Source organism: Drosophila rhopaloa, unplaced genomic scaffold (genome assembly GCF_018152115.1).
Source record: "Drosophila rhopaloa isolate 14029-0021.01 unplaced genomic scaffold, ASM1815211v1 contig_2, whole genome shotgun sequence".
Taxonomy (NCBI): domain Eukaryota; kingdom Metazoa; phylum Arthropoda; class Insecta; order Diptera; family Drosophilidae; genus Drosophila; species Drosophila rhopaloa.
The window spans coordinates 19,182,319-19,208,607 of NW_025335083.1; the positions used below are offsets into that span (position 1 = coordinate 19,182,319).

Sequence of the window (26,289 nt, forward strand, 5' to 3'; positions counted from 1 at the left end):
GACCATAACCTACATTGTAAAGGGGAACACTGCACAAAAGCATTTCCCGTCATTCGCTCGGGACAATGGCACATGGCAATGTGATTAACCACTTCGCAGATTGCATTGGTACCACAGGTTCCGGGACAAGGGTCAGTGCACTTCTGGTGTATGCAGGCTAGATTTCGGGGGCACTCCGAACTCAGGACACACTCGGGTCTACAGGCCACGTAAGGATCGCCCTGATAGTCGGCCAGACATGTACACTCTCCCTGATTTGAGCAGATGGCATTGCTGCCGCAGGGACTGGGATTGCATGGATCGCGGGGCTCTTCGCGGGCTGGTGGGGCTGTGAAGGGTTCTGTCTTAGTTCTGCAAAGGGTTAAACACTGGATAACTCTTACGTGGTGCTGGGTGGCAGGCCAGGAAAGCATCGCCCACATAGCCGCGCAGGCAAACACAACTGGGAACGTGACTGATGACTCGGCACTCGGTCTGCTGACCACAGGCACCGGGACAAGGATCGCGGCAGCGCTCGCCGATGCAAGCCAAGTGACTTGGGCACTCTGCATTGATGGAACACTCGGGACGACAATGCGGCGGAGTGCCAAAGTAATTGGGCAAGCAAGAACAAACGGCTTGATCCTGTTGATTTCTGCACGACGAGTACAGGCCACAGGGTGAAGGGAGGCAGGGATCGCGGTAGGGAACTACATCCCTCAAGGGCGGTGGGGGAACTAATATCGGGTAGAGCGGGTTAGGGTAGGTCAAATACACATAAGACTTTTTCTTGTTCTTACTCGATGGTCGGGGCAAACAGCGCACGAAGGGATCACCGGTCATGCCGGTGGGACACCTACAAATGGGACTATGGTTGCGCACCTCACAGATTGCCTGCTGGCCACAGACACCGGGGCAGGGATCAACGCACTTTTGGTTGATACATGCCTTTGTGGGGGCACATTCAGAGCTTGAGGTGCACTGGGGCCGGCAGTTGGGTGGGGCTCCTTCGAACTCGGGACGACAGGAGCATACTGCCTGCTCGTTGACCTCGCGACAATTAGAATTCGGGCCACAGGGAGACGGTTGACAGGGGTTCACATACTCATGGACAACAGCTAGTTATGGTTAGAATACAGTACAAAACAATACTTCGAATTAGTATCTACTTCCATGACTACGACCAAGTTTAGTAAAACTACGTGAATAATTGGAACTCGCTTACGTTCTGGCGGTTGGCTACAATAGCGGTATGGATCGCCGATATATCCTGCAAAGCAGTTGCACATGGGCGTGTGGTTCACCACATTGCATTCGGCATTCTGTCCACAGCTTCCGGGGCAGGGATCACGGCACTTCTGCTGCTGACAAGCTCTATTCGATGGACAATCCGAGTTCAAAACACACTCCGGGCGACAGCCTTCATAGGGATTTCCAAAATATTCTGCGAGACACTGACAGGCTCCTGCTCCATTCCGTTGGATACACTCAGCATTGGCGCCGCAAGGCGATGGTTGGCAGGGATTGATGATCTCCACATCGGCCTCAATGGGTTGACATTGTGTGAAGGGATCTCCGGTCAAGCCAGCATCACAAATGCAGATTGCAGTGTGGGAGACTACGCGACAAGTGGCACTTAAACCGCACAATCCGGGACAGGGATCGCGACACTTTTGATTGATACAAGCCATGTTCGAAGGACACTCTGAGTTAGCCACACATTCGGGCTTACAATACGGCGGAGAGCCCACGAAATCAGCAAGACACGTACAAGTTGGTGTCTCACCGACAGCGCGGCATTCGGAATTGGGGCCACAAGGCGATGGGCGGCAAGGATCCTGAGGCACAATATCTTGGCGTGGTGGTTCGATAATCTGTTGACAACCCACGAAAGGATTGCCAGTAAAGCGAGGCAGACATGTACAGAAGGGATTATGGTTCACCACACTGCACTGAGCATTGCGGCCACAAGAACCGGGACACGGATCCATACATTTTTGATTCACACACGCTTGGCGCGACAAACATTCCGAGTTTGATGTACACTCCGGACGACAAAGCGGTGGTGTTCCAAAGTATCCTGACACACAAGAGCATACAGCCTGTTGGTTGACCTCGCGGCATTGTGAGTTAGGTCCACATGGAGAGGGCTGGCAGGGTTGGACAAGGACAGGGGCTGCAAAGGAAACGTCTTGTTGGGTATTGTTGGGACTTAATCTTGGCTTTGAAGAGAAATATTTACGTGGCGCAGGCTGGCACTGAACGAACGCATTGCCATTATAACCCTCCGGACAAGTGCACATGGGCACGTGATTGAGCACAGTACAAATGGCATTAGGGGCACAGGTTCCCGGGCACGGGTCGAAGCACTTGTGACGCGAACAGGCGAGTTCTCGAGAGCAATCCGCACTTGTGATGCACTCTGGGCGGCAACCACTATAGGGGTCACCATGGTATTCGGGAATGCAGGTGCAGACGCCATTATTACACTGAGCGTTCGGACCGCAGGGCGAGGGGTTGCACGGATCATCAAGCTTAACGGCTGAGAAGGGAATGGTTTGAATCCTTTCTTCACTTTAAACAGTCGGTGTTAAGTCTTACGTGTTGGTGGCGGAGGTGGCTGGGGCTGACACTGACTGAATGGGTCACCCATATATCCTGCCGGGCAAGTGCAGCTAGGCGTATGATTGATCACATTACAAATGGCCCCATAGCCGCAGGAACCGGGACAGGGATCCCTACACTTCTCATTGATGCACGCCTGACTGCTGGGACACTCGGCATTGATGCGACATTCGGGTCGGCAATTCGGAGGGGCTCCTAAATATCCAACCACACAGGAACAGGCAGGAGCATCTCCTTGGGACCGGCACTGGGAGTAGGGACCGCAGGGTGAGGGCACACAAGGGTCAACTGGAGTCTTTTGTATAGGTGTCGGTGGTACCGCTTTTGGAATAATAAGACGGTTAAGACTGGGTCTAACCATTTAAGAACGAAATCATCACGAAATCACTTACGAGGTTTAGGGAAGCATCGGAAGAAGGCATCGCCCGTGTACCCGGCGCGACAAGAGCAAATGGGACTGTGATTCACAACGCGACAGATGGCTTGTTCACCACACGTGTTGGGACAGGGATCTATACATTTCTGGTTCACGCAGGCCTTGTCAACCGGACACTCTGATGAAATCGTACATTCGGGTCGACACACTGGAGGGGCACCCACATATTCTGGCAAACACGAGCAAATGGCTTGTTCGTTAATTTCACGGCACTGCGAGTTGGGACCACATGGCGATGGTTGGCAGGGATTAACATATTCCTTGACAGCTAGAAGGGTATATAACTCATCAAATTTTACACGATTCAAAAGACTCTGACCAATAGCCTTACGTTCTGGGACACACGACCTATATGGATCACCGGAGTAGCCCGTTATGCAGCTACAACTGGGTACATGATTCAGGACGTTGCATAGAGCATTCTGACCACAAGTTCCTGGACAGGGATCCTGGCATTTCTGTTGCTGACAGGCCTTGTTTGATGCACAATCAGAATTAAGGACACACTCAGGGCGACATCCCTCATAGGGATTGCCAAAGTACTCTGGCAAACACTGGCAGGATCCGGCATCTTGGCGAGAAGTACAGCGGGCATTGACTCCACAAGGACTGGGACTGCAAGGGTCCAACTGGTCCCGTTCCTGAATTCTCTTCTCCGTGCATAGAGTAAACGGATCACCTTCCATGCCTTCTGGGCAAACACAGCTTGGCGTGTGGGAGATCACTCGACATTCCGCTGATTGTCCACATAGTCCTGGACAGGGATCGCGACACTTCTGCTGAATGCAGGCCTGATTTGAGGGACACTCTGAACTGGTCACGCACTCGGGTCGACAATTGGGAGGGACTCCAATGTATTCCGCCAGACAAGTGCAGGAAGGTGATTCGTTTACTTCACGACATTGGGAGTACGGTCCGCAGGGTGATGGCAGGCAGGTTTGCCTTGGTGGTGGCACCGGTGGTTCGATGATCTGCTGGCAACTCACGAACGGATTACCCGTGTAGCGCTCCAAACAGCGGCAGAAGGGACTGTGGTTGGTCACATGACACTGGGCACCGCGGCCACAAACTCCAGGACAGGGGTCACTGCACTTTTGATTGCGACAGGCCAGGATTAAAGGACACTCTGAGTTGGTGGTGCATTCTGGTCGGCAGAATGGCGGGCTTCCTACGAAGGGCGTGATGCAGGAGCAAATGGCCTGTTGGTTGACAACGCGACACTGAGAATTAGGTCCACACGGCGTGGGTTGGCAAGGATTTTGTACGACGTCGAGCTCTGTAAAGTTGGCAACTTTGTAATAACTGAGAAGGAGGAGGGCTGGGTTTCACTATTCTTACGTGGAATTGGGCTGCATTGAACAAAGGCATTGCCTTGCATTCTCTCTAAGCAACGGCAGTTAGGTATGTGGTTCAGAACCTCACATATCGCGTTGATGCCACAGACACCTGGACAAGGGTCAACACACTTGTGACGTACACAAGCCTTACTACGGTCGCAATCCGTATGTAAGACGCACTCAGGACGACAACCGGTATACGGATCTCCATGGTATTCGGGCAGACAAGAGCATACTCCATTGTTGCACTGCGTGTTAGAGCCACATGGCGATGGGTTGCAGGGATCTTCTGGTGGCAGTGGGTCTCGAACTGGTTTTTTAAAGGGTAAGATATGATTTCTGAACTTCAGTCGTAGTTGGGGATAGATCTTACTTTTTTCTGGGATTGGCTGCGGATTACAAACGCTGAATGGATCACCAATGTATCCCACCACACAACTGCAAATGGGCGTGTGGTTGATTACATTGCACTGAGTGTTGAGGCCACAAGAGCCGGGACAGGGATCGCGACATTTCTGGTTAATGCAAGCCTGATGACTAGGACACTCGGCATTGATAGAACACTCCGGGCGACAACTGGGTGGAGTTCCCAGGTATTGGGGCAGGCAAGAGCATGATGGTGTGCCATGGATCTCGCGACACTGAGAGTTCGCCCCGCATGGTGAAGGAACACAAGGGTCAAGGGGTTCACGTTCAATGTCCACTGGCGGAGGAGCTGGAATTGATTTGTTTTCATTGGTAACCAAAAGCCCATTTAAATCGGTTCTGTTTTCTTACGCGGCTGACGGTAACAACGAGTGAATGGATCACCCGTGAATCCACTGAGACAGGTACAAATGGGATTGTGGTTACGCACGCGACACTCGGCCTGCTGACCACAAACATTCGGACAGGGGTCCATACATTTGCGGTTCACACAAGCTTTGTCAGCGGCGCACTCCGAGCTGCTGGTGCATTCTGGACGACAGGCAGGCGGACTACCAATAAACTCTGGCAAACAAGAACAAACGCCTTGTTCGTTGACTTCACGGCACTGCGAGTTTGGTCCGCATGGAGACGGCTGGCAAGGGTTAACATAAACTCGTTCCGCTAGAAAAAGAAACCATCGATGGTCACGAAGTCCTTGGGAAATCTGTGAAATGTCCTTACGTGGCTCGTTGACTATAATGCGACACAAGCTGTATGGGTCTCCGGTGTAACCGACCAGGCAATTACATGTGGCCAAGTGATTAACGACCTGGCACTCGGCGCTTTGACCACAAGTGCCGGGACACGGATCGCGACATTTCTGGTTAACACAAGCCAGATTCGAAGGACAATCAGAGTTTAGTACGCACTCGGGACGACAGCCATCATACGGATTTCCAAAGTAATCAGGCAGACACTGGCATGATCCTGCACCACCACGTTCCTCGCACTTGGCATTTACGCCGCAAGGACTGGGGTTGCAGGGCTGAAGAACTTCAGGGGGAGTATCCCTAAAGGGACTGCACTGACTAAACGGATCTCCAGTAAAGCCACTGTCACACAAGCACATGGCACTATGACTGAACACTCGACAATTGGCATTTAGACCACAAAGTCCTGGGCAGGGATCCACGCATTTCTGGTTTATACAAGCAAGGTTTGTGGTACACTCAGAATTGGATATGCACTCCGGTCGGCAATTTGGTGGGGCACCCACAAATTCGGGTAGGCAAGAACAAGATGGCGAGTCTCCAGACACGCGACACTCGGAGTTGGGACCACAAGGCGATGGTTGGCAGGGATTTTGTGGTCTCTCATCGCGTATTACTGAAAAAACTTCAGGCTTGAGCATGGGGGAAGCATTTAAAAAGCATGTTGGCTTACTTAGCTGTTGGCAGCTCACGAAGGGATTTCCCGACATGCTTGAGGGACAGCTGCAGAAGGGACGGTGGTTAACCACGTTGCAGAGGGCATTGAAGCCACAAGTACCAGGGCAGGGATCGCGACACTTCATATTCTGGCAATCCTGATCGGCCGAACAGTCTGAGTTTGTCACACATTCCGGACGACATTGCGGTGGACTGCCCACGTAATCAGTCAGGCAGGAGCAGACCGCAGTCTGCTGCACCACACGGCACTGACTGTTCGGACCACATGGCGATGGCTGGCAGGGATTTTGAATTTTGGCAGGAGGCACTGGTCGACACTCGAAGAAAGCATTGCCAGACATCTGTTCTGGGCAGCGGCAAATGGGAATATGGTTGGTAACCTCGCACAAGGCGTTTACCCCACAAGTTCCAGGGCAGGGATCGATACATTTGTTGCGCACGCAGGCTCGATCTCTTGGACAATCTGTGTTTAACACGCACTCCGGACGGCAGGTGACATAGGGATCTCCTTGGTATTCGGGTATACACGAACATTGGCCATTGCGACAGAGAGCATTAGATCCGCAAGGCGATGGGTTGCAAGGATCGTCGGCAACTGGTAGAGCTGGGGCTACAAAGGAAGGAATATCGATCGGGGGTAAACATTCGTTGGATCGGTAAAATCTCTTAAAACACCTACGCTCTGGAGGTTTGGGATTGCAGTTCGTAAATGGATTGCCTATATAGCCTTCGATGCAGGCGCAGAGTGGTGTATGATTGATGACACTACAGACAGCATTCTGACCGCAGGCTCCTGGACACGGATCGCGACACTTTTGGTTGATGCACGCCTGCTGACTCGGACATTCCGAGTTTATTGTGCACTCGGGGCGACAGTTGGGAGCCTGGCCAATAAAGTTAGCCAAGCAGGAACAAGCAGGAACTCCATTGATATTTCGGCATTCAGAGTTTGGACCACATGGTGTTGGTATACAGGGGTCCCTCAGAGGTTCATCCTTAGTCTCAACGATCGGCGCTGTGGTATGGGAGGGATTACTATCTCTTTCCCGATGGTTAAGAGGATCAGGCTTACGTGGAATGGGGAAGCAGCGGGTGAAGGCATCGCCTGTGAAGCCGCTGATGCAACTGCAAATGGGACTATGGTTGCGCACCCTACATATGGCATTGCTTCCGCAAGTATCCGCTGCGCAAGGGTCCACGCACTTCTGATTAACACAAGCCCTATCCGCAGAACACTCCGAGGAGATGGTGCACTCGGGTCGGCATGATGGTGGAGTTCCCACGAACAGGGGCAGACAGGAGCAAACAGCTTGCTCATTTGAAACGCGACACTGAGAGTTGGGACCGCAGGGTGTGGGCTGACAAGGATTCACATACTCGTTTTGGGGTGCTAAATAAGTAATGATGGTGTGCTTGAGTAAAGGGAGAAAAGGCATTGTTGGTGGCTGCTTACGTTCTGGCTGTCGATTACATTGACGGTATGGGTCTCCCACATATCCGGCTAGGCAGTTACATGTTGGCAAATGGTTGACCACTTGACAGTTGGCATTCGGGCCACAAGTTCCTGGGCAGGGATCCTGGCATCTTAGTTGCTGACACGCCCTGTTCGATGGACAGTCCGAATCAAGCATGCACTCCGGGCGACAGCCCTCGTAAGGATCTCCAAAGTACTGCGGCAGACACTGGCAGGACCCGACACCATTGCGATCGCGGCACACGGCATTCGATCCACATGGACTTGGGTTGCAGGGTGTTCGGATTTCGTTTTCATAGGCGATCTCCGGTGTGCACTGCACGAACGGATCTCCGTTGAAGCCCTGCTGACAGATGCATTGCACCGCATGGCTGACCACATGGCATTCGGCATTGAGGCCACAGCGTCCTGGGCAGGGATCGACGCACTTCTGGTTGACACAGGCCATTTGACTGGTGCAGTCCGAGCTGGTCACACATTCCGGCCGGCAGTTCGGGGGACGTCCAATGTAGGTTTCCAGACAAGAACAAGCTGGGGCCTCACCAACTGGGCGACACTGGGAATAAGGTCCACAAGGAGATGGGCGACAAGGATCAACGGGCACAACATCGCGAACAGGTGGTTCAACTGGGAAAGGTAACACTTGTAAAGGTGACTCTATTTCCTCCTTAATATCCTTACTCTGGGGCTGGCAACGAATGAAGGGATTACCCGTAAACCTCTCAGGACATGTGCAGAAGGGACTATGGCTGACAACAGCGCAATTTGCTCCCACTCCACATGTTCCAGGGCAGGGATCTCCGCACCGCTGATTGAGGCAAGCTTGGGTGGGTGCACATTCGGCGTTTGAGGTGCATTCGGGTCGACACGATGGCGGAGCTCCAATAAAGCTTGGCAGGCAAGAGCACACTGCTTGCTGATTAACCTCGCGGCACTGAGAATTGGGTCCACAAGGCGAGGGTCTGCAGGGATTAGTTACTGAAACTATGGGTGGGTTTGTTAGAGGGACATTTATAAAGGGTAACCATTTCGACGTACTCTGCACAGGGGAGCAACGAATGAAAGCGCTGCCTGCAGTGCGTTCTGGGCATCTGCACATAGGTATGTGATTGATAACATCGCAAATGGCATTCTCGCCACAAGTGCCCGGACAGGGGTTCACACACTTGCTGCGATGGCAAGCCTTGTCTCTGGGACAGTCGGAACTCAAAACGCACTCGGGACGGCAGCCGGAATAGGGATCGCCATGGAATTCGGCTAGACATGTGCACACTCCAGTGTTGCACTGCGCATTGGGGCCACATGGTGATGGATTGCAGGGATCCACATATTCGTCTATTAAATGGGATTTTTTGTTTACCGTTGTCATGTTAGGTTTTTGTTTGCAAGTCTTACTTTGAGTAGGCTCTGGCGGCGGCGCAAGACGGCAGCTGCTGAACGGATCACCCGTAAAGCCAGCTGGACACACGCAAATGGGCGTGTGGTTTACCACATTACACTCGGCGGCATAGCCACAGGAACCGGGGCAGGGATCTATACACTTCTCTCGTATGCAAGCCAGATTGGATGGACACTCTGCACTGATGGTGCACTCTGGTCGACAATTAGGCGGTGCCCCCAAGAATTCTGGCAAACAGGAACAGGATGGCACACCCTGCACATTGCGGCACTGACTGTTCAGACCGCAGGGCGATGGCAGGCAAGGATCGCGCTCAATACGTTCGATTTCAGGCGGTGGGGCTGGGTTGGGCATTATTATTTAATAGGTGTTCGTTATCAAGGCAAGTCAAACTCTTACGTGGCAGAGGATAGCAACGGGTAAAGGAATCACCGGTGAAACCTTGACGACACTGACACAGTGGGCTGTGATTACGCACCCGACACTCGGCATTGATGCCACAAGTGCCTGGACAAGGATCCTGACAACGTTGGCTGATGCAAGCCTTTTCAGTGGGACATTCGGTGCTTAGCACACACTCGGGTCGGCAGTTAGGGGGCAGACCGATGTGGAGCTCCAGGCAGGAGCACACGGCCTGCCCGTTGAGTTCGCGACACTGAGAGTTGGGACCACACGGTGAGGGGCGACAGGGTTGCGTTGGTTCGTTCACACGAGCAGGAGCTAGAAAGGGGCTAAGGTCAGGAGCGAACAAGAGGTGGCTTACTATTGGGGGTATCTTACGTTGTGGTGGTTCCACATGGCAGTAGCGGTACGGATCTCCCGTGTATCCGATGCGACAAGAACAGGTGGGCAAGTGATTCGTTACACTGCAGTCCGCGTTGCTGCCACAGGTGCCTGGGCAGGGATCGCGACACTTCTGCTGCTGGCACGCCTTATTGGAGGCGCAGTCCGAGTGACGTACGCACTCCGGACGACACGACTGATACGGGTCACCAAAGTGATCGGGCAGGCACTGGCAGGAACCGATGCCGTTTCTTTCGCGACAGACAGCATTCGAACCACAGGGATTGGGTTCACAAGGAGTAACCTGTTCATTGACAATGCGTTCTATGTGGGGTAAACGGATTCAAACAAAGAGAGGGAAGAGAAACGTGGACAGAGGTTTTCATTATTAACTCTCAGGTGAATCGGTTTTAGTACAGTACAACACACCTGGCGTTGGTTTTTTTTCAGCTGATTAATCCGATTGCAGTTGTGGTATTATTGTAGCGGATTAGAGTACAATTACTAGTTAGGTGTGTTGGCATTAATCGCTCCAATCGAAGAATTTTGTGGTGCAGCGGTTCAAAAAACGCTTCATTTAGTTTTGTTAAACTCTGTGTGCTGAGTGCTTTGGCGGTGTTATGTAAGTGCAATGTGCCAATTTAATTGGCATTGAGTTATGTTTTGTGTCGTAAGTAAAACAAGTGTCCTTTGCGGAGTTATATTATTTGATTTATTGCTCATTGTTAAACAATTTTTATACGCTACAGTTTTATGTTATACATTTTTAAATTTCTAATTAATTGCTAGCGCGGCTTTCGCTTTGTTTTTGACTAGTTTTTAGTTAATATCTTTGGCGTTCCGTGGGCAAAATTTTGGTGGGGGTCAACAACAACGCAGTACTCAATTTCGGGTAGTTGGGTTAGGATCAATTTGGGTAATAAGCGAGTGGAGAGACAAGGACATTTGGGTTTTTGGGCCAAATAACGAATTAGGTAAAAGCATTTCGCTAGGATTATCCCCCCAAATCAAATACAACTGTTGGAGGCGCAAGGTAATACTTTTGGAGGCAACAACGGTATCATCAAGGGTTAAAGGCAATAATCAAGGCGGGTGATTTGGTGTGAGGCATTTAAGGTTGTATAAAGAAGCAATAAGGCGTGGCAAGTTTGCATATTGTAAATCAGGCGTTAGGGGCAGTAAAAAGCAAATAAATAATTGTCGTAAACTAATTAAAATCTTTGATTAGCCCAGCATACAGACACTTCCAAGAGCACGTCCACTCAGACAACTCGTACAGAGTGTGTGCTGCTTAAAATTTGCATTTCGCTCGAGTGCATTGTGATTTATTGTGTAAAACATAACTGGTACACTCAATTTGCAATGCATTGTGCCTGTGCGTGCGGTAATCATAGATTTTAATGAATGTAAATTGTGTAGTAAAAATAACTGCCTAAGAGCACATTAGAACAAGTAACGCGGATAAAGTGACAAAAAGAAGTGCAAACACATGGTGCATTTAAAAAAAGTGAGAACATTTACAACGATTGTAATTGCTTTTAAGTGGACTTTTTCCAATTATTCTAATGCGCTTGTAATGAGTGTGAAACATTGCTTTAAAGGGTATTCAAATCTAGGGTAACAAGGGTATTTCACTGAGTTTCCAAAGGAGTTCCATTTTACTTGTTGGTAAGCCAATACTGAGGTTTCGCAATGGTTTCACATTCTTTTTAATATTTCAAGGCGTAAACAAATGTTTTGGCTGTGCGGCATTTTTGTTTGATTTTAATAATAGCAAGTATTGTACTGGGCGCTTAGTAAGCAACCAAAACCATTTAATTACGTTTATAAGCTTTATAGGGTTTACGCCTTGGCCTAACTGCTAAGTAAATGAAAACGGGTTCCTACCTTGCTCCTTTTGACAGCCGGTGAACGGATCTCCAGTAAAGCCCACATCGCAGGTGCAGATGGGTTGATGATTGGCCACATTGCAGCGGGCATTAAATCCACAGGCATTCGCGCACGGATCTGAGCACTTCTGTCGAATACAGGCCTTGGTCGGTGGGCATTCAGGATTGATGGAGCATTCGGGTCGGCAGCTTGGTGGCGTTCCAATAAAGGTAGCTGCACACGAGCAGGCTGCGTTTCCATTCAGAACCTTGCACTCGGAATTAGGTCCGCAAGGAGATGGCTGACAGGGGTTGTCTGGCGTCTGTGGTGGCTTACGCTCCTCCTGGTAGCATCGAGTGAACGGATCGCCCGTGTACCCAGTATTGCAAGAGCACGACGGGTTGTGGTTGATCACCTGGCAGCGGGCAAATTGTCCACAGGCTCCGGGGCAGGGATCCACGCACTTCCTGTTCACACAGGCCGTTTGCAGCGAGCACTCAGAACTGACGATGCATTCTGGTTTGCAGGCGGGTGGTGAGCCCAACATTCCCGGTTGACAGGCACATACTGGTCCTTGGCCGGAAATGTGGCACAGGCTATTGGGTCCGCAGGGATTTGGTTGACATGGGTCCTTCGGAACTGGCGTCTCGTGACGGCAATGCACAAACGGATCACCCGTGTAGCCCTGTAGGCAACTGCATATCGGTATATGATTCGAAACATCGCACTGCGAGTTCTGGCCACAAACTCCTGGGCAAGGATCCACACACTTCTTGTTTAGGCAAGCCTTGGTAGGCGGGCAATCAGTGCTCAAGGTACATTCTGGGCGACAGCTGGTGTAAGGATCACCCTGGTATTCCGGCAGGCAGCTACAGATGCCATTCCTGCACTCGGCATTCGATCCACACTGCTGCAGATCACAAGGATCCTGAGTAAGTGGAGGCGACTTGGTGGTCTCTTCGATAAACTCGATGCAACGGACAAACGGATCTCCGGTGAATCCTCCACGACAAGTACAGATAGCCAGGTGGTTCTGAACACGGCACTCGGAATCCACTCCGCAGGATCCGTCACAAGGGTCGCGACACTTTTCGGCGATGCAGGCTCGGTCTGGCGAGCAATCCGTGTTCACAACGCACTCGGGACGACAGTTGGGTGGTGCCCCAATAAAGTTGGGCAGGCAGGAGCAGGAGGCCTGCTCATCGCGTACCCTACATTCCGAGTTCAATCCACAAGGCGATGGTTGGCATGGTCTCTTCACTGGCTCATCCTTGGGTCCTGGAATCGGCGGCGGCGGAGCTGGATAGCAGCGGGCGAAGGGATCACCCGTCATGTCCAATGGACAACTGCAAATCGGATTGTGATTTATTACTTCGCACTTGGCATTCAGGCCACACGTCTTGGCGCAGGGATTAGCACAGCGGAACTTATGACAAGCCTTGGTCGAGGGACATTCGGCATTAACCGTGCACTCTGGCTTGCAATTAGGTGGGGCTCCAATGAAGGTATCCAAGCAGGAGCACACGGCCAAACCATTGGCAACCCTGCATTTGCTGTTGGCTCCGCAAGGGGACGGAGTACAAGGCTCTGCAACTGCAGGTGGAGGTGTGACTTCCACTCGGCGACAACTGGTGAACGGATCGCCAGTATAGCCATCGTTGCACACACAGTTGGGCACATGGTTAACAGCATAGCACTGGGCATTCAATCCGCAGATTCCGGGACAAGGATCTTGGCACTTGTTGCGGATGCACGCCTTATCCGTGGGACAATCCGAGCTCAGTACGCACTCTGGGCGACAACCCTCGTAGGGATTGCCCTGGTATTCATCAATACACTTGCATGCAGCAGCTCCATTCCGCTCGATGCACTCGGCATTCGCTCCACATGGCGATGGCTGGCACGGCTTCGGTGGTTCATCCTGCTGCGGCACACACTGAACAAAGGCGTTGCCCGCATATCCAACTGGGCACGAGCATGAAACGGCGTGTCCAATGACACGACACTCGGCATTGGTTCCGCAGGATTCTGGGCAAGGATTGCTGCACTTGTTGTTGATGCACGCTTGCGTGGATTGACAGTCCGGATTAATTATGCACTCTGGTCGGCAATTGGGTGGCGAGCCAAAGAACTCGGGTTGGCACTGGCAGACGGGACCATTTTTATCAGGCTTGCAGTAGGTATTTGGTCCGCAGGGCGAGGGCAAGCAAGGATCTTGAGGAGTATTCTTGACATCAGGTGCAGGTACAGGTGGTAGAACCACGCACTGCTTAAACGGATCTCCAGTTCGGCCAGGTGGACAACCACAAATCGGGCTATGGTTAATCACTTCACAGCGGGCCTCCAATCCGCAGGCAGCGGCGCAGGGATCCACGCACTTCTTGTTGACACAAGCCTGTAGGGCGGAGCATTCGCTGGACACCACGCACTCGGGTCGGCACTGAGGCGGTGCGCCGATGTAGCCTTCCAGGCAAGAGCACACTGCATGTCCGTTGACATCACGGCACTGGCTGTTGGAACCACAGGGCGATGGGGAGCAGGCCTCAATTATGGGGTCCTCCACGACAGGTTTCACACGGCAATTAACGAACGGATCACCCTCGTAGCCCTGGAAGCATGAGCACACTGGAATGTGGTTCATCACCTCGCACATGGCATTGTTGCCGCAGATGCCCGGGCAGGGATCCACACAGCGATTGCGCATACAGGCCTTGTCCCTGGGACAATCCGCCGAGAGTGTACACTCTGGACGACAGCCTTCGTAGGCATTTCCTTGGTAATTATTCTGACAGCGACACTCTCCGGCAAAACAGTCTGCGTTTTGTCCACACGGGTTCGGGTTGCATGGATCGTTCACAGTTTGCGTTTTCTCTGTTTCCTTCTTGGTACAGCGCACGAACGGATCTCCCTCGAAGCCCTCGATGCAGTTGCAAATGGGCAGATGGTTAAGCACATGGCACTTAGCCTCGAATCCGCAAGATCCAGAGCAGGGATCGGCGCACTTCTGGTTGATACACGCCTCCGTGGGTCCACATTCAGAATTCAACACGCACTCCGGGCGACAGCGAGGTGGTGCTCCAATGAAGTTTGGCAGGCAGGAGCAGGCTGGACTGTTGCCCACAATCTGGCACTTGGCGTTGGGTCCACAAGGAGATGGCACACATGATGCGGGTGCCGGCGACGGTGTAGTCACGTCATGGGTGATTGCTGCGAAGTTTTTAAAAAGGTTTTTATTAATCAGAAATAATTATTTTATATTTTCTTATCCGTTTTCTTTGAAGAGATTTACTTTAAAATAAATAAATTGTTTTTTAACGATCAACAAAGATTTAGATTTATAAAGGACAACGATCGGGCAGCTGTTAAAGCTGATCAAAGGTTCATTCACTTACCAACTTTAGTGCACTCGACAAATGGATCTCCGGTCATCGTACGTGGACACGTGCAAATGGGGCTGTGGTTCTTGGTGGTGCATATGGCTCGGATGCCGCAGGTGTGCAGACAAGGATCCACGCACTTCTTGTTCACACAGGCCCTTTCCGGAGCACACTCGGCGCTGACCACGCACTCGGGTTTGCAGTTGGGCGGCTGGTTAACAAATCCTGCCTGGCAAGAGCACACAGCCTGGTTATTCATAGCACGACAGTTGCTGTTGGGTCCACAGGGCGAAGGATTACATGGGTTCAGAGGTGGTCGCGGGGTAACCGGCACTGGCTTGCAGCTGAAGAATGGATCCCCAGTGTAACCCGGCGGGCAGTCGCAAGTGGGCACATGTTTGTCAACTGTGCAAATGGCATAGTCGCCGCAGATGTTGTTGCAGGGATCAACGCACTTGAATCGAGAGCAGGCTTGGACAGCGGAGCATTCATCGTTATTCTCGCATTCTCGACGGCAACCTCGTTGAGCATCATACGGATTACCCTCGAATCCTTCGTGGCAGTAACAGGCGCCAGCTCCATTCCTCTCCCGACACTCGGCATGCGGGCCGCAAGGCGATGGTTCGCAAGGAGAGTTTGGTGACTCGGTTGGTGTCACAGCTGGGATTAGCTGGCAGCCAAAGAGCGGCTCACCCTCGTAGCCATCGGCGCAGGAGCAAACAGCATTATGCTGAACCACCTGGCAAATGGCATTGCTACCACACGAACCGGGACATGGATCGACGCAAAGCTCCTGCTGGCAGGACAGATGGTTTTGGCACTCGTCGTTGTTAGTACATTCCGGTCGGCAGTTGGGCGGACGTCCAATAAAGCTAGTCTTGCAAGAACAAGCAGCCTGGTTGCCAATCTGACGGCATATAGAGTTGGGTCCACATGGTGACGGTACACAAGGGTTGTCGTCCACGTCCTTGACAGTGGGAGTGGGCTCACATCCCGAGATGGGATCTCCAGTCATGCCGGCCTGGCATGTACAGATTGGATTGTGGTTCACCACTTGGCACTTGGCATTATTACCGCAAGATCCGCGGCACGGATCTTCGCACTTCTGGTTGATGCAAGCCCTGTTTTGGGGGCACTCTGAACTGACCACGCACTCAGGTTTGCAACTAGGCGGAGCTCCAATGTAGCCCTCCAGGCAGCTGCACACCGCATGACTGTTGGTGTCCAAGCACTGACTGTAAGGACCACAGGGTGATGGCTGGCATGGATTATCTGGTCGTCTGGTAACCACCTCAATCAGTGAGCACGAGCGATGTGGATCTCCGGTATAGCCTTCGAAGCAGTTGCAATTGGGTCCGTGATTCAGGACCCTGCACTCGGCATTGATACCGCAGGCTCCGGGACATGGGTCCTGGCACTTGTTGTTAATGCAGGCACGCGATCGTTCGCAGTCGTCATTCTGGACACATTCCGGCCGGCAGCCACTATACGGATCACCAAAGTACTCCGGCAGGCAGGCGCAGGAGCCAGCTCCATTGCGCTCCCGACAGACAGCATTTGCTCCACAGGGGCTGGGATTGCAGGGATTTCTCGGTTCATCAATGGCAGGAACTAGAGGGGAGATTGGAAAATCGGACATCAACGTTAGCGGGGAATCATAAATTCGGGAGCATGCAGGGGTATATTACTTTGCTGCACGATCGCACAGCCGGAGAAGGGATCTCCGGTGTAACCAGGCACACATTCGCATGTCGGTCGGTGCTTGATGACCGTGCACACGGAGTGCAGGCCACAGGCACCGATGCATGGATTTGAGCAGCGCTGATTCACACAGGCCAGATTGGCCGGACAGTCGGCACTACTGAGGCACTCGGGCCGACAGTTGGGTGGACGTCCCAGGTAGTCGGGCAAACAGGAGCATGCAGGCGAACCGCGGACATCGAGGCATTTCGAGTTGGGTCCGCACGGTGAGGGGATGCAGGGATTACCGGACTTTTCAGTGGGTGGGGGCTCCACTACATGCCATTTAGCCATGCCAGATAGTTGAAATAGGTTCATAGCACATTTAGACAAACAATTACATAGGATAGTAGAGTTGGATAGTGGTTTACAAAGTGTACATAAAATAAATAAACATAAATAGAGAATAGAAAATCAAACATTAAAAAGTGTATATACATGCAGGAGGTAGAAATCATGGGTGAAGTGTCAAGCCAAGAAGGGGAATAGGTTTTACAACGTAAGGAAAAACCGTGCTTTAGGGGTTTTTTGAATATTTTACGGAAATCACTAAACTACGGTAAAAATATTTATGTGAAAAAGATTCGTCCCTATTTGGCTTGCACTCCTCATTCATAAAGCTAATCATGCTTACACAATATCTTAGTGCACCGGTTGAAGGGATCTCCGGTAAAACCTGGGGCACAGGAGCATGCGGGATAGTGGTTTATGACCTGACAGCGGGCCTCAATGCCGCAAGTACCAGGACACGGGTCCACACACTTCTGATTCTGACAGTTGAGATCTTGGGCGCAATCTGAGCTAATGATGCACTCGGGTCGGCAGTTGGGGGCTGAGCCAATGAAGCCCTGTAGGCACGAGCACACGGCATGGCCGTTGACCTCGCGGCACTGGCTGTAGGCGCCGCATGGCGGGGGTCTACAGGGGTTCTCATCCCGTTCGGCTGGGAAAGTGGGAGGTGGGATGAGTTGGAATGGTTTCTTTCACAAGGGTTAGTAGTGAACCTACGTGGTGGAGGCAATTGGGGAATTTCACGGCAAGCGCTCGATGGATTTCCAGTGTAGCCAGCCAAACAAGAGCAGCTGGGCAGATGATTAGACACACGACACTGGGCATTCAAACCACAAACACCTGGACACGGGTCCACGCATTTCTGGTTGACACACGATTTGTCGCGCGAGCAATCACTGTTCACCACGCACTCCGGACGGCAGCCACTGTACGGATCACCGAAGTACTCCGGCAGACACGTACAGGAACCGGCTCCGTTGCGCTCACGGCACTCGGCATTCGGGCCACAAGGCGAGGGTTGGCAGGGAGTCAGACGCTCATCGGGTATGGTAGGAGCTGGGGGCCACAAAGCTGATTAGCACTCATTCTAAATAACTCCAAGCGAGAGCTTACGTTGCGGATTGCAGCCGGCGAAAGGATCACCAGTGTAACCATTATCGCAGGAGCAGACGGGAGAGTGATTCACCACACTGCAGTAGGCATTGAAGCCACACGATCCCGGACAGGGATCCTGACAGCGTTCATTGACACAGGCCAAGGTGGCAGGACACTCGGTGTTGAGTGTGCACTCTGGTCGACAATTGGGAGCTCTGCCCACGAAATTCGGCAGGCAGGAGCACACCCCCGTCTCACCCACGACACGACACTGGGAATTACGGCCGCAGGGACTGGGCACGCAGGGATTTTCATTGGACTTGGGCTGCTCCGGTTCCTCCTGCCACGGCGCACAGCGCACAAAAGGATCGCCGCTAAAGCCGGCTGGGCAGGAGCAGATCGGGTTGTGGTTGGTCACCTTGCAAATGGCCTCGTTGCCACAAGTTCCCGGACACGGGTCCACACAGCGCTGATTCACACACGCCCTGTCCTGAGCACACTCGGAACTGACCGAGCACTCCGGACGACAGGCGGGTGGTGTGCCAATATAATTGGTAACGCAGGAGCAGACCGCATGTCCGTTCACCTCACGGCACTGACTGTAGGGACCGCAGGGCGAGGGACGACAAGGTTCAACGGGTGCGGGCACTAAAAGTCAGGGTGTTAGTTAATTAACCCATCTGAGGAATACGGAATACTATAGAGGTGGTCGATTTTTAGGGATTCGACTGAAAGCTTACGAAAATCTGATAACTAATTGTAAAATAACTTTGGAATCTATTTTAGTTTTTAAAACTTAACAAATGTGCTTAGCTATATGCAATCGTTTCCCTAATCCTCGACCCACCGTACGTGAAACTAGTTCCTACATCTTGGTATCTCCCGGCAGTATTGAGAGGGATTGCCAGTGAATCCGGATGGGCAACTGCAGCTGGGGGCGTGGTTAATCACATGACACTCGGCGGAGACGCCACATACACCCGGACAGGGATCGCGGCACTTGTTGTTGAGGCAGGCACGGTTCTTCGAGCATTCACTATTCAGCACGCACTCTGGGCGGCATTCGGTGTACGGGTCTCCATTGTACTCCGGCAGGCAGGAGCAGGATCCTACCCCATTGCGTTCCTTGCACACCGCATTGGCTCCGCAGGGACTCGGGTTGCAGGGCTGTGCCACCTCAACAGGGACAATAACTGGGGGTAATGGAAATGGGAATGGTTTAGTATCTAAGCGGAAAGCAGAGCTTTCAGATCCCTTACTCTTCGGACTACACTCTGAGAATGGGTCCCCTGCATAACCCTCAATGCAGCGGCAAATGGGTCTATGATTATTTACAAGGCAAGTGGTCTGGATGCCGCAGGTACCGACACACGGATCCTGGCAGCGCAGATTGATGCAGGCCGAATTGCCGGGGCACTCGGAGTCCGAGGTGCACTCCGGCCGGCAGTTCGGCGCCCTACCCACGTAATGCTGCAAGCATGAGCAGACAGCCTGCTCACTAGCAGCCGACACCCGGCACTGAGAGTTGGGCCCGCATGGCGTTGGCACACACGGATCGATTCGATCGTGGGTGATGGGCGGCCGCTCTACTTTCACCATTTATAACCATCACAAGACACCAAGTACAATAAACGTCATGCACCAAAATAAGCCATACATAGAGTACATATAAAAGAAATAAACATAATGGGTAAAGATATATATAGAGGATGTGAATAATGTTTTTAAGCAGGTTATGAGATGAATAAAGGGCTTAGGGCTCTCTTAGATAATGAAATGATTCGGTGAATGTTTGGCTTAAATACCCCTGCAGGGGTAATGATAAAACTTGTCAGCCTGTATTTATTAATTCAACACACCACTTATTTAAGAGGATCTTTATCATGGCTGCTGTTGGAAGAATATTCCAATAAAAAAATGACGGAAAAAGACAATTTAATCTCTATTCGTCTTTCTATGGAAACAAATCTTTCTCTGCAGGGGAATTTAAGTCTCCGGCTGGCCGAAGATAGGCTTCCTTTGACTCCTTGTCGATGCTTACTCTCTTGAGGGAAGCAGCGCACGAATGGATCACCGCTGAAGCCGGGACTGCAGGAGCAGATGGGGTTGTGGTTGACGACGCGGCAGAGCGCGTTGTTGCCGCAGGTGCCTGGGCAGGGATCCTTGCAGCGCTCGTTGAGGCACGACTTGTCCTGCGCGCACTCCGAGCTGCTCATGCACTCAGGCCGGCAGTTGGGAGGGGAACCGATATAGTTGGGCACACAAGAACAGACTGCGTGGCCATTAACGGAGCGACAGTTGCTGTACAGCCCGCAGGGCGACGGTTGGCAAGGGTTATCGGGCACTATGGGGTCGGGATCTACAGGCGTGGTAAAAGCAGCAATTAATAGCGTTCCTAACTAGGGCCCTAACTTGCAGTGAGGGAAATGATACCAAGGTAGAGAAGAAGGCATCGGGCAACCAACATACCATGGTCATTTAAAGGGTACTCAGTATTTTGGAAATGTATATCAATGTTTATCATTTCAGATAAAAACTTAAATTTATTTCTACTAACTGTCTAACTTCCTCTCTAACCTAAGTACTTTCCATCACTGCTTTCGCGGTCGGATCGAAATCTTACAACGCGGAATCTCAGGGACGAGGTGGCAACCAACGATGGGGTTACCCGTGTAACCAGGCAGGCACTCGCAGTTGGGGGCGTGGTTAAAGACGGCACATTGGGCGCTGTGACCGCACATTCCCGGACATGGATCCACGCACTTCTGGTTGACGCAGGCGCGCGACCTTGGACAGTCCGAGTTAATGACGCACTCGGGGCGACACTCGACATACGGATCGCCAAAGTATTCCGGCAGACATTTGCATGCGGCGGCTTGATTCCGCTCCTCGCACAGGGCATTCAAACCGCAAGGACTGGGACGGCAGGGTTGGATCACTTCAACGGGGGCTGTGTGGGCGGGTCAAGCATGGGAATTAAGTATCTATCTATTAAGGGAAACTATCTCAAGAACCTACTCTCTATGATCTTGTAGCAGCCGGAGAACGGATCGCCGGAGAAACCAGGCTCGCACATGCAAACCGGTGCATGAAGACTGACATGGCAGAGTGCGTTATTTCCACATGATCCGATACAAGGATCGGCACAACGAGCATTGACGCAGGCCATTCTGGCCGGGCACTCGGAATTGATGCTGCACTCTGGCCGACAACTAGGCGGTCGTCCTATGTAATTGGTTACGCAGGAGCAGACTGCTCCGCTGCTCGAAACTTGACACTGGGAGTTGGGTCCACAAGGTGATGGCACACAAGGATTGGGCGGTACAACGGGATCTGCTATTGGCGGTGGTTCTACAAGTATGATGTTTTCAGTTGGAAACTATCCAAGGGAGACAAACTATTGGGAACCTACTTCTTTCAGGCACGCACTGGTGGAACGGATCCCCGGTGTACCCATCGTAGCAACTGCATATTGGCGAGTGATTGGTGCAGCGACAGCGGGCATTGTAGCCGCATGTTCCGGGACAGGGATCTTTGCAACGTTGGTTTATACAGGCCCTATCCGAGGGACACTCGGCACTGGTCATGCACTCGGGCTTGCAGTTGGGTGGAGCGCCCATGTAGTCTGGCAAGCAGGCACACACGGGACGATCTCCAACCACATGACAAGTACTGAACAGGCCACAAGGCGAGGGTCTACAAGGGTCTTTGGGCAGGGGCAGGTACATATCTATGTGGGAAAGGTCATAGCAGTTAGATCAATACTTCTTGTCTAAAGGGTGTATAAAAGGGTGGGCCGATTTGTTTGTAAGAACGTAGACTAAGAATGTTTCATCCTTAAATAAATTAATTCAGTCCAACTCTAGCTACTATTCTCCTATACAATTCGACCCACCCCAGGATAGGGTCATACTTGAGGGTCTTTCGACGCAAGCGCGCAGTGGATTGCCGGTGAAGTCCGGTTCACAACTGCACACAGGCTGATGGTGGGCCACCCGACAGATGGCATTGAATCCGCAGGCATTGGCACAGGGATCGCGGCACTTCATGTTAATACAGGCCCGGCTGCCGGGACAGTCGCTATTCTGCACGCACTCCGGGCGGCAGTTGATGTACGGGTCACCGAAATAGTTTTGGATGCAGGTACAGGAGCCGGCTCCATTGCGTACGCGACAAATGGCATTCGCACCACATGGCGATGGGTAGCATGGGTCGGAGGGTGGATCTGGCACCACGACTGTCATGGTCATGAAAATAGCAAGCAGGCAATGCGGATGCATACAGAGGAATGTACAAATACAAAAGACTTAAAACTAAATAATAATAGTATAAAAGGTAGATGGATACATAGATGAATAATATGTACACAATACGAGGAACATGCATAGGATGTACACCACAATACCATTACTTCTAGAGCACCACTGAAAGGAACATTTAACATTAAGGGCGCTTCTCGAGCACACTTCCGTGCTCCTGGAAAGGATAGCAAATAATCGAGAGGTATGTACTCACTCTCACGCATTCTGCAGGCGGTGTACGGATCACCCTCGAAGCTCTCAATGCAACTGCACTTCGGCTGGTGATGCTGAGTGGAACACACGGCATTAAATCCGCAAATGCCGATACAAGGATCTTCGCATCGCTGACGTATACAAGCCCGATTCGAAGGGCAATCCTGGTTAATCACACACTCCGGTCGACAGTTGGGCGGGGCCCCGAACATTCCAGGGGCACAAGAGCACTCCGCTCTATTGTTAACATTGCGACAAATGGAGTTGGAGCCACATGGGCTGGGCAGACAGGGATCCACATTGCGAGGCGGTTCTGATGCTGCATAGAATTTAATAATAAATATTAATTCAATAACTAATTAATCGTTTTGCTTACGTTTTGGCACACATTGTTCAAACGGATCGCCAACATAATTGGCTGGACAGGAGCAGATGGGGTTGTGATTGTTCACTTGACATTTGGCATTGAATCCGCAAGTCTCGGCACATGGATCCGTACACTTTTGATTGATGCAGGCAAGATTTTGGGCGCACTCCGAGCTGACCACACATTCGGGTCTGCACTGAGGCGGGGCTCCAAAGTATCCAACCTGACAACTGCACGTGGGATGTCCCTCGACGGTGCGACATAAGCTGTTAGGTCCACAGGGATTTGGCTCACAAACGCCCACTGGTCTCGTAATCGCAATTCGCTTGCATCCTTCGAATGGATTACCCTCAAATCCTCGGGTACAACTGCAGGAGGGCAAGTGGTTTACGACCGCGCACTCCGCATTCGCTCCACAAGCTGCCGTGCAAGGATCGCGACAGTGCTGCTTGATGCAGGCCAACGACGAGGGACACTCCGAGCTGTAGATACATTCCGGACGACATCCAGTGTTGTAAGGATCGCCATTGTAGGGCTCAATGCAGGAACAGCGAGCGGCATTATTGTGAGGCGTGCATACAGCGTTCTCTGCACACGGATTAGGGTAGCAGGGATCTATGTGGTCTTCGGGTTCTAAATTGGAAACATAGTCAATTAGATTTTGAATACTTTCTTACTTTATATATTTCAATAGTAAACAGTTCTACTTACTGGGTGTGTTTTTCTTGGAGCAGCCGATAAAAGCATCACCCTCGAAGTCCTCATCGCAACTGCAGTGGGCGGAGTGGGCGATGACCGTACAACGGGCATTGTGTCCACATATGTTGGCACACGGATTCTGACACTTCTCCTGGATGCAGGCCTTGTCCGACGGACACTCGCTGCTCAGAGTGCACTCCGGCCGGCAATACGGTGGGCTGCCAATGTAATTGGCCACACACGAGCAGACTGGTCGGTTTTGTTTGATCTGGCAGATGGAGTTGGGTCCACAAGGCGATGGCACGCATGGGTTCTTTGGCACAGCAATTTCGCGACCTGGATCCTGAATGGGTGAGCACGCCACGAATGGATCGCCCTCGAAATTTTGCTCACAAGAGCAAATTGGGTTGTGGTTAAGCACTTCGCAGCGGGCTCCACCACCGCAGATACCCGGACAGGGATCGGCGCACCTCTGATTCAAACAGGCCTGGTTGGGAGCACACTCCGAGCTAACCACGCACTCCGGCTGGCAGACTGGTGGAGCTCCCTTGAAGTTCGGCAGGCAGGAACATGTTGCATAGCCATCAGGGGTGGCCTTGCAACGGGAATTCGGTCCACAGGGCGATGGCTCGCACGGATTTGGTCGTACTGGAGGTGGCAGGTAGAATGGATTACAGGCAATGAAGGCATCTCCACTGAATCCCTCGGCGCAGATGCAAACCGGTGCATGGTTAACCACACGACATACGGCATTGATGCCACACACTCCGTTACAAGCCTCCACGCACTTGGAATTGAGGCAAGCCTTCTCCGCAGGGCAGTCACTATTTAGGACGCACTCTGGCCGGCAGCCGATATGCGGTTCTCCAAAGTAACCTTTACGACAGACGCAGGCCAGACCGTTGTGCTGACGTTTGCACTCCGCGTTGGCACCGCAATGAAGCTTGGCGCAGCTTGGTTGTGGTGGTGGCTCAATTACCGACTGTGTGGTACACTGTTCGTAGGGGTTTCCAAAGAGTCCCGTGGGACAAGCGCAGACAGGGTTATGCTCGTAAACATTGCACACAGCATTCCGTCCGCAGGATCCGGGGCATGGATCTAGACAGCGTTGTCCCAAACAGGCGCGATCAAATGGACAGTCCGAGTTGGCCACACACTCCGGTCGACAGCGGGGATTCTGTTGGGCATTGGGTCCGAAGCAAGGATCGCAAAGGGCAACTCCATCGCCGAACACCGAGCAAACGTCTTGAGGACCACAGGGCGAAGGGGCACATGGATCCCTCGACACGTTCTTCAGTATTCCAATAGCCACGCACTGCAAAAAGGCATCGCCGACGAATCCGTCCAAGCAAAGACATACTGGCGTGTGCTGGCGTACATTACAGATGGCATTAATGCCACAAATGGCTCCGGCACAGGGATCCACGCACTTGTGGTTGATGCACGACAAGGTGTCACCGCAATCGGAGTTGATGTCACACTCTGGCTGGCATCCCGACTGAGGATCACCCAGGTAACCGGGAATGCACGAGCAAACAGCACGGTTATTTAACAGCTTACACTCGCTATTCCGGCCACACGGGCTGGGAACACAAGGATTCTTTTTGGGATGGTCCAGTGCATAGCAGCGTACTCCTGGGTTACCGGTCAATCCCGAATTACAAGAGCAAACTGGGTGATGTTCTTCCACCCGGCAGTGAGCTCCTTGGCCACAGGCTCCCGGACAGGGATCGTAACAACGGTAGCCCATACAGGCCTTGTTGTTCGGGCAATCAACATCCACTTGGCACTCGTAGCCGTGGCAGCCAATAAGGGATGTGGGATCGCCGGACAGGCCGTCCGGACAAACACAAGCGGTTTGTCCATCGCCGGCCACCACGCAGTTGGCATTAGGTCCGCAAGGATTGGGATCGCAAACGGTGCGACTTGGTTCACGGCATCCTTGATAGGCGTCTCCCACATATCCAGAGCGGCAGTAGCACTCCTCGCGATTTCCAGCCACATAGCAATCAGCATTTCGGCCACATGGTCCTGGTTGGCAAAGCTCAATGGTAACGGCTGGCTTGTCGCACAGCCTGAAAGGATTACCAATCTTGTTGTCCGGACAGTAGCACACGGGCTGACGTGATGAATCGCAGATGGCACCAGTTCCACAGGGGTTGGGGTCACATGGGTTAATGGGTTCGACACAGCCTCGAATGGTGTTCGGACTCTCCACATAGTTCGGCAGACAGGTGCATTTGGAGAAACCGTTGCTGAGTACGGAGCACTGGGTATTCGGTCCGCAAGGCGACGGATCGCAGGGATTCGAAGGTAGCTCGCAGGGAATCGATGGCGGCTGTCCCTCGTACTCCGGCAGGCAGAAACAAATCGGGTTGCCATCCACACGACGGCATCCGGAATTGGGACCGCAGGGATTCGGTGTGCACTCATCTCCCTCCGGAACTG

At 52.2% G+C, this 26,289-nt stretch overlaps 1 protein-coding gene across 25 annotated transcripts in view; it reads right to left on the reverse strand.

Annotated features, from left to right (window-relative positions):
* LOC108040944 overlaps window positions 1-26,289 on the reverse strand; it is a 131,206-nt gene that overhangs the window by 26,697 nt on the left and 78,220 nt on the right. For 12 of the 25 annotated variants that reach the window (XM_044459840.1, XM_044459853.1, XM_044459847.1 and 9 more), the window contains 35 exons: window positions 23,854-26,286; window positions 23,152-23,775; window positions 22,777-23,094; window positions 22,175-22,498; window positions 21,674-21,991; window positions 21,280-21,612; window positions 20,885-21,211; window positions 20,303-20,620; window positions 19,521-19,850; window positions 19,131-19,454; window positions 18,280-18,909; window positions 17,884-18,222; window positions 17,510-17,818; window positions 16,824-17,150; window positions 15,151-16,746; window positions 11,777-14,965; window positions 9,887-10,213; window positions 9,506-9,826; window positions 9,103-9,447; window positions 7,687-9,042; window positions 7,306-7,623; window positions 6,913-7,248; window positions 6,229-6,843; window positions 5,527-6,171; window positions 5,155-5,466; window positions 4,751-5,092; window positions 4,379-4,687; window positions 3,372-4,316; window positions 2,997-3,308; window positions 2,581-2,925; window positions 2,222-2,521; window positions 1,205-2,155; window positions 780-1,097; window positions 384-716; window positions 14-328 (listed from right to left, as the gene is read on the reverse strand). In XM_044459840.1, the coding sequence (XP_044315775.1) occupies window positions 14-328; window positions 384-716; window positions 780-1,097; window positions 1,205-2,155; window positions 2,222-2,521; window positions 2,581-2,925; window positions 2,997-3,308; window positions 3,372-4,316; window positions 4,379-4,687; window positions 4,751-5,092; window positions 5,155-5,466; window positions 5,527-6,171; window positions 6,229-6,843; window positions 6,913-7,248; window positions 7,306-7,623; window positions 7,687-9,042; window positions 9,103-9,447; window positions 9,506-9,826; window positions 9,887-10,213; window positions 11,777-14,965; window positions 15,151-16,746; window positions 16,824-17,150; window positions 17,510-17,818; window positions 17,884-18,222; window positions 18,280-18,909; window positions 19,131-19,454; window positions 19,521-19,850; window positions 20,303-20,620; window positions 20,885-21,211; window positions 21,280-21,612; window positions 21,674-21,991; window positions 22,175-22,498; window positions 22,777-23,094; window positions 23,152-23,775; window positions 23,854-26,286 (21,084 nt within the window). The remainder of the gene's footprint in view (window positions 1-13; window positions 329-383; window positions 717-779; window positions 1,098-1,204; window positions 2,156-2,221; window positions 2,522-2,580; window positions 2,926-2,996; window positions 3,309-3,371; window positions 4,317-4,378; window positions 4,688-4,750; window positions 5,093-5,154; window positions 5,467-5,526; window positions 6,172-6,228; window positions 6,844-6,912; window positions 7,249-7,305; window positions 7,624-7,686; window positions 9,043-9,102; window positions 9,448-9,505; window positions 9,827-9,886; window positions 10,214-11,776; window positions 14,966-15,150; window positions 16,747-16,823; window positions 17,151-17,509; window positions 17,819-17,883; window positions 18,223-18,279; window positions 18,910-19,130; window positions 19,455-19,520; window positions 19,851-20,302; window positions 20,621-20,884; window positions 21,212-21,279; window positions 21,613-21,673; window positions 21,992-22,174; window positions 22,499-22,776; window positions 23,095-23,151; window positions 23,776-23,853; window positions 26,287-26,289) is intronic. The other 13 variants (XM_017118650.2, XM_044459856.1, XM_044459854.1 and 10 more) reach the window with 10 other exon arrangements.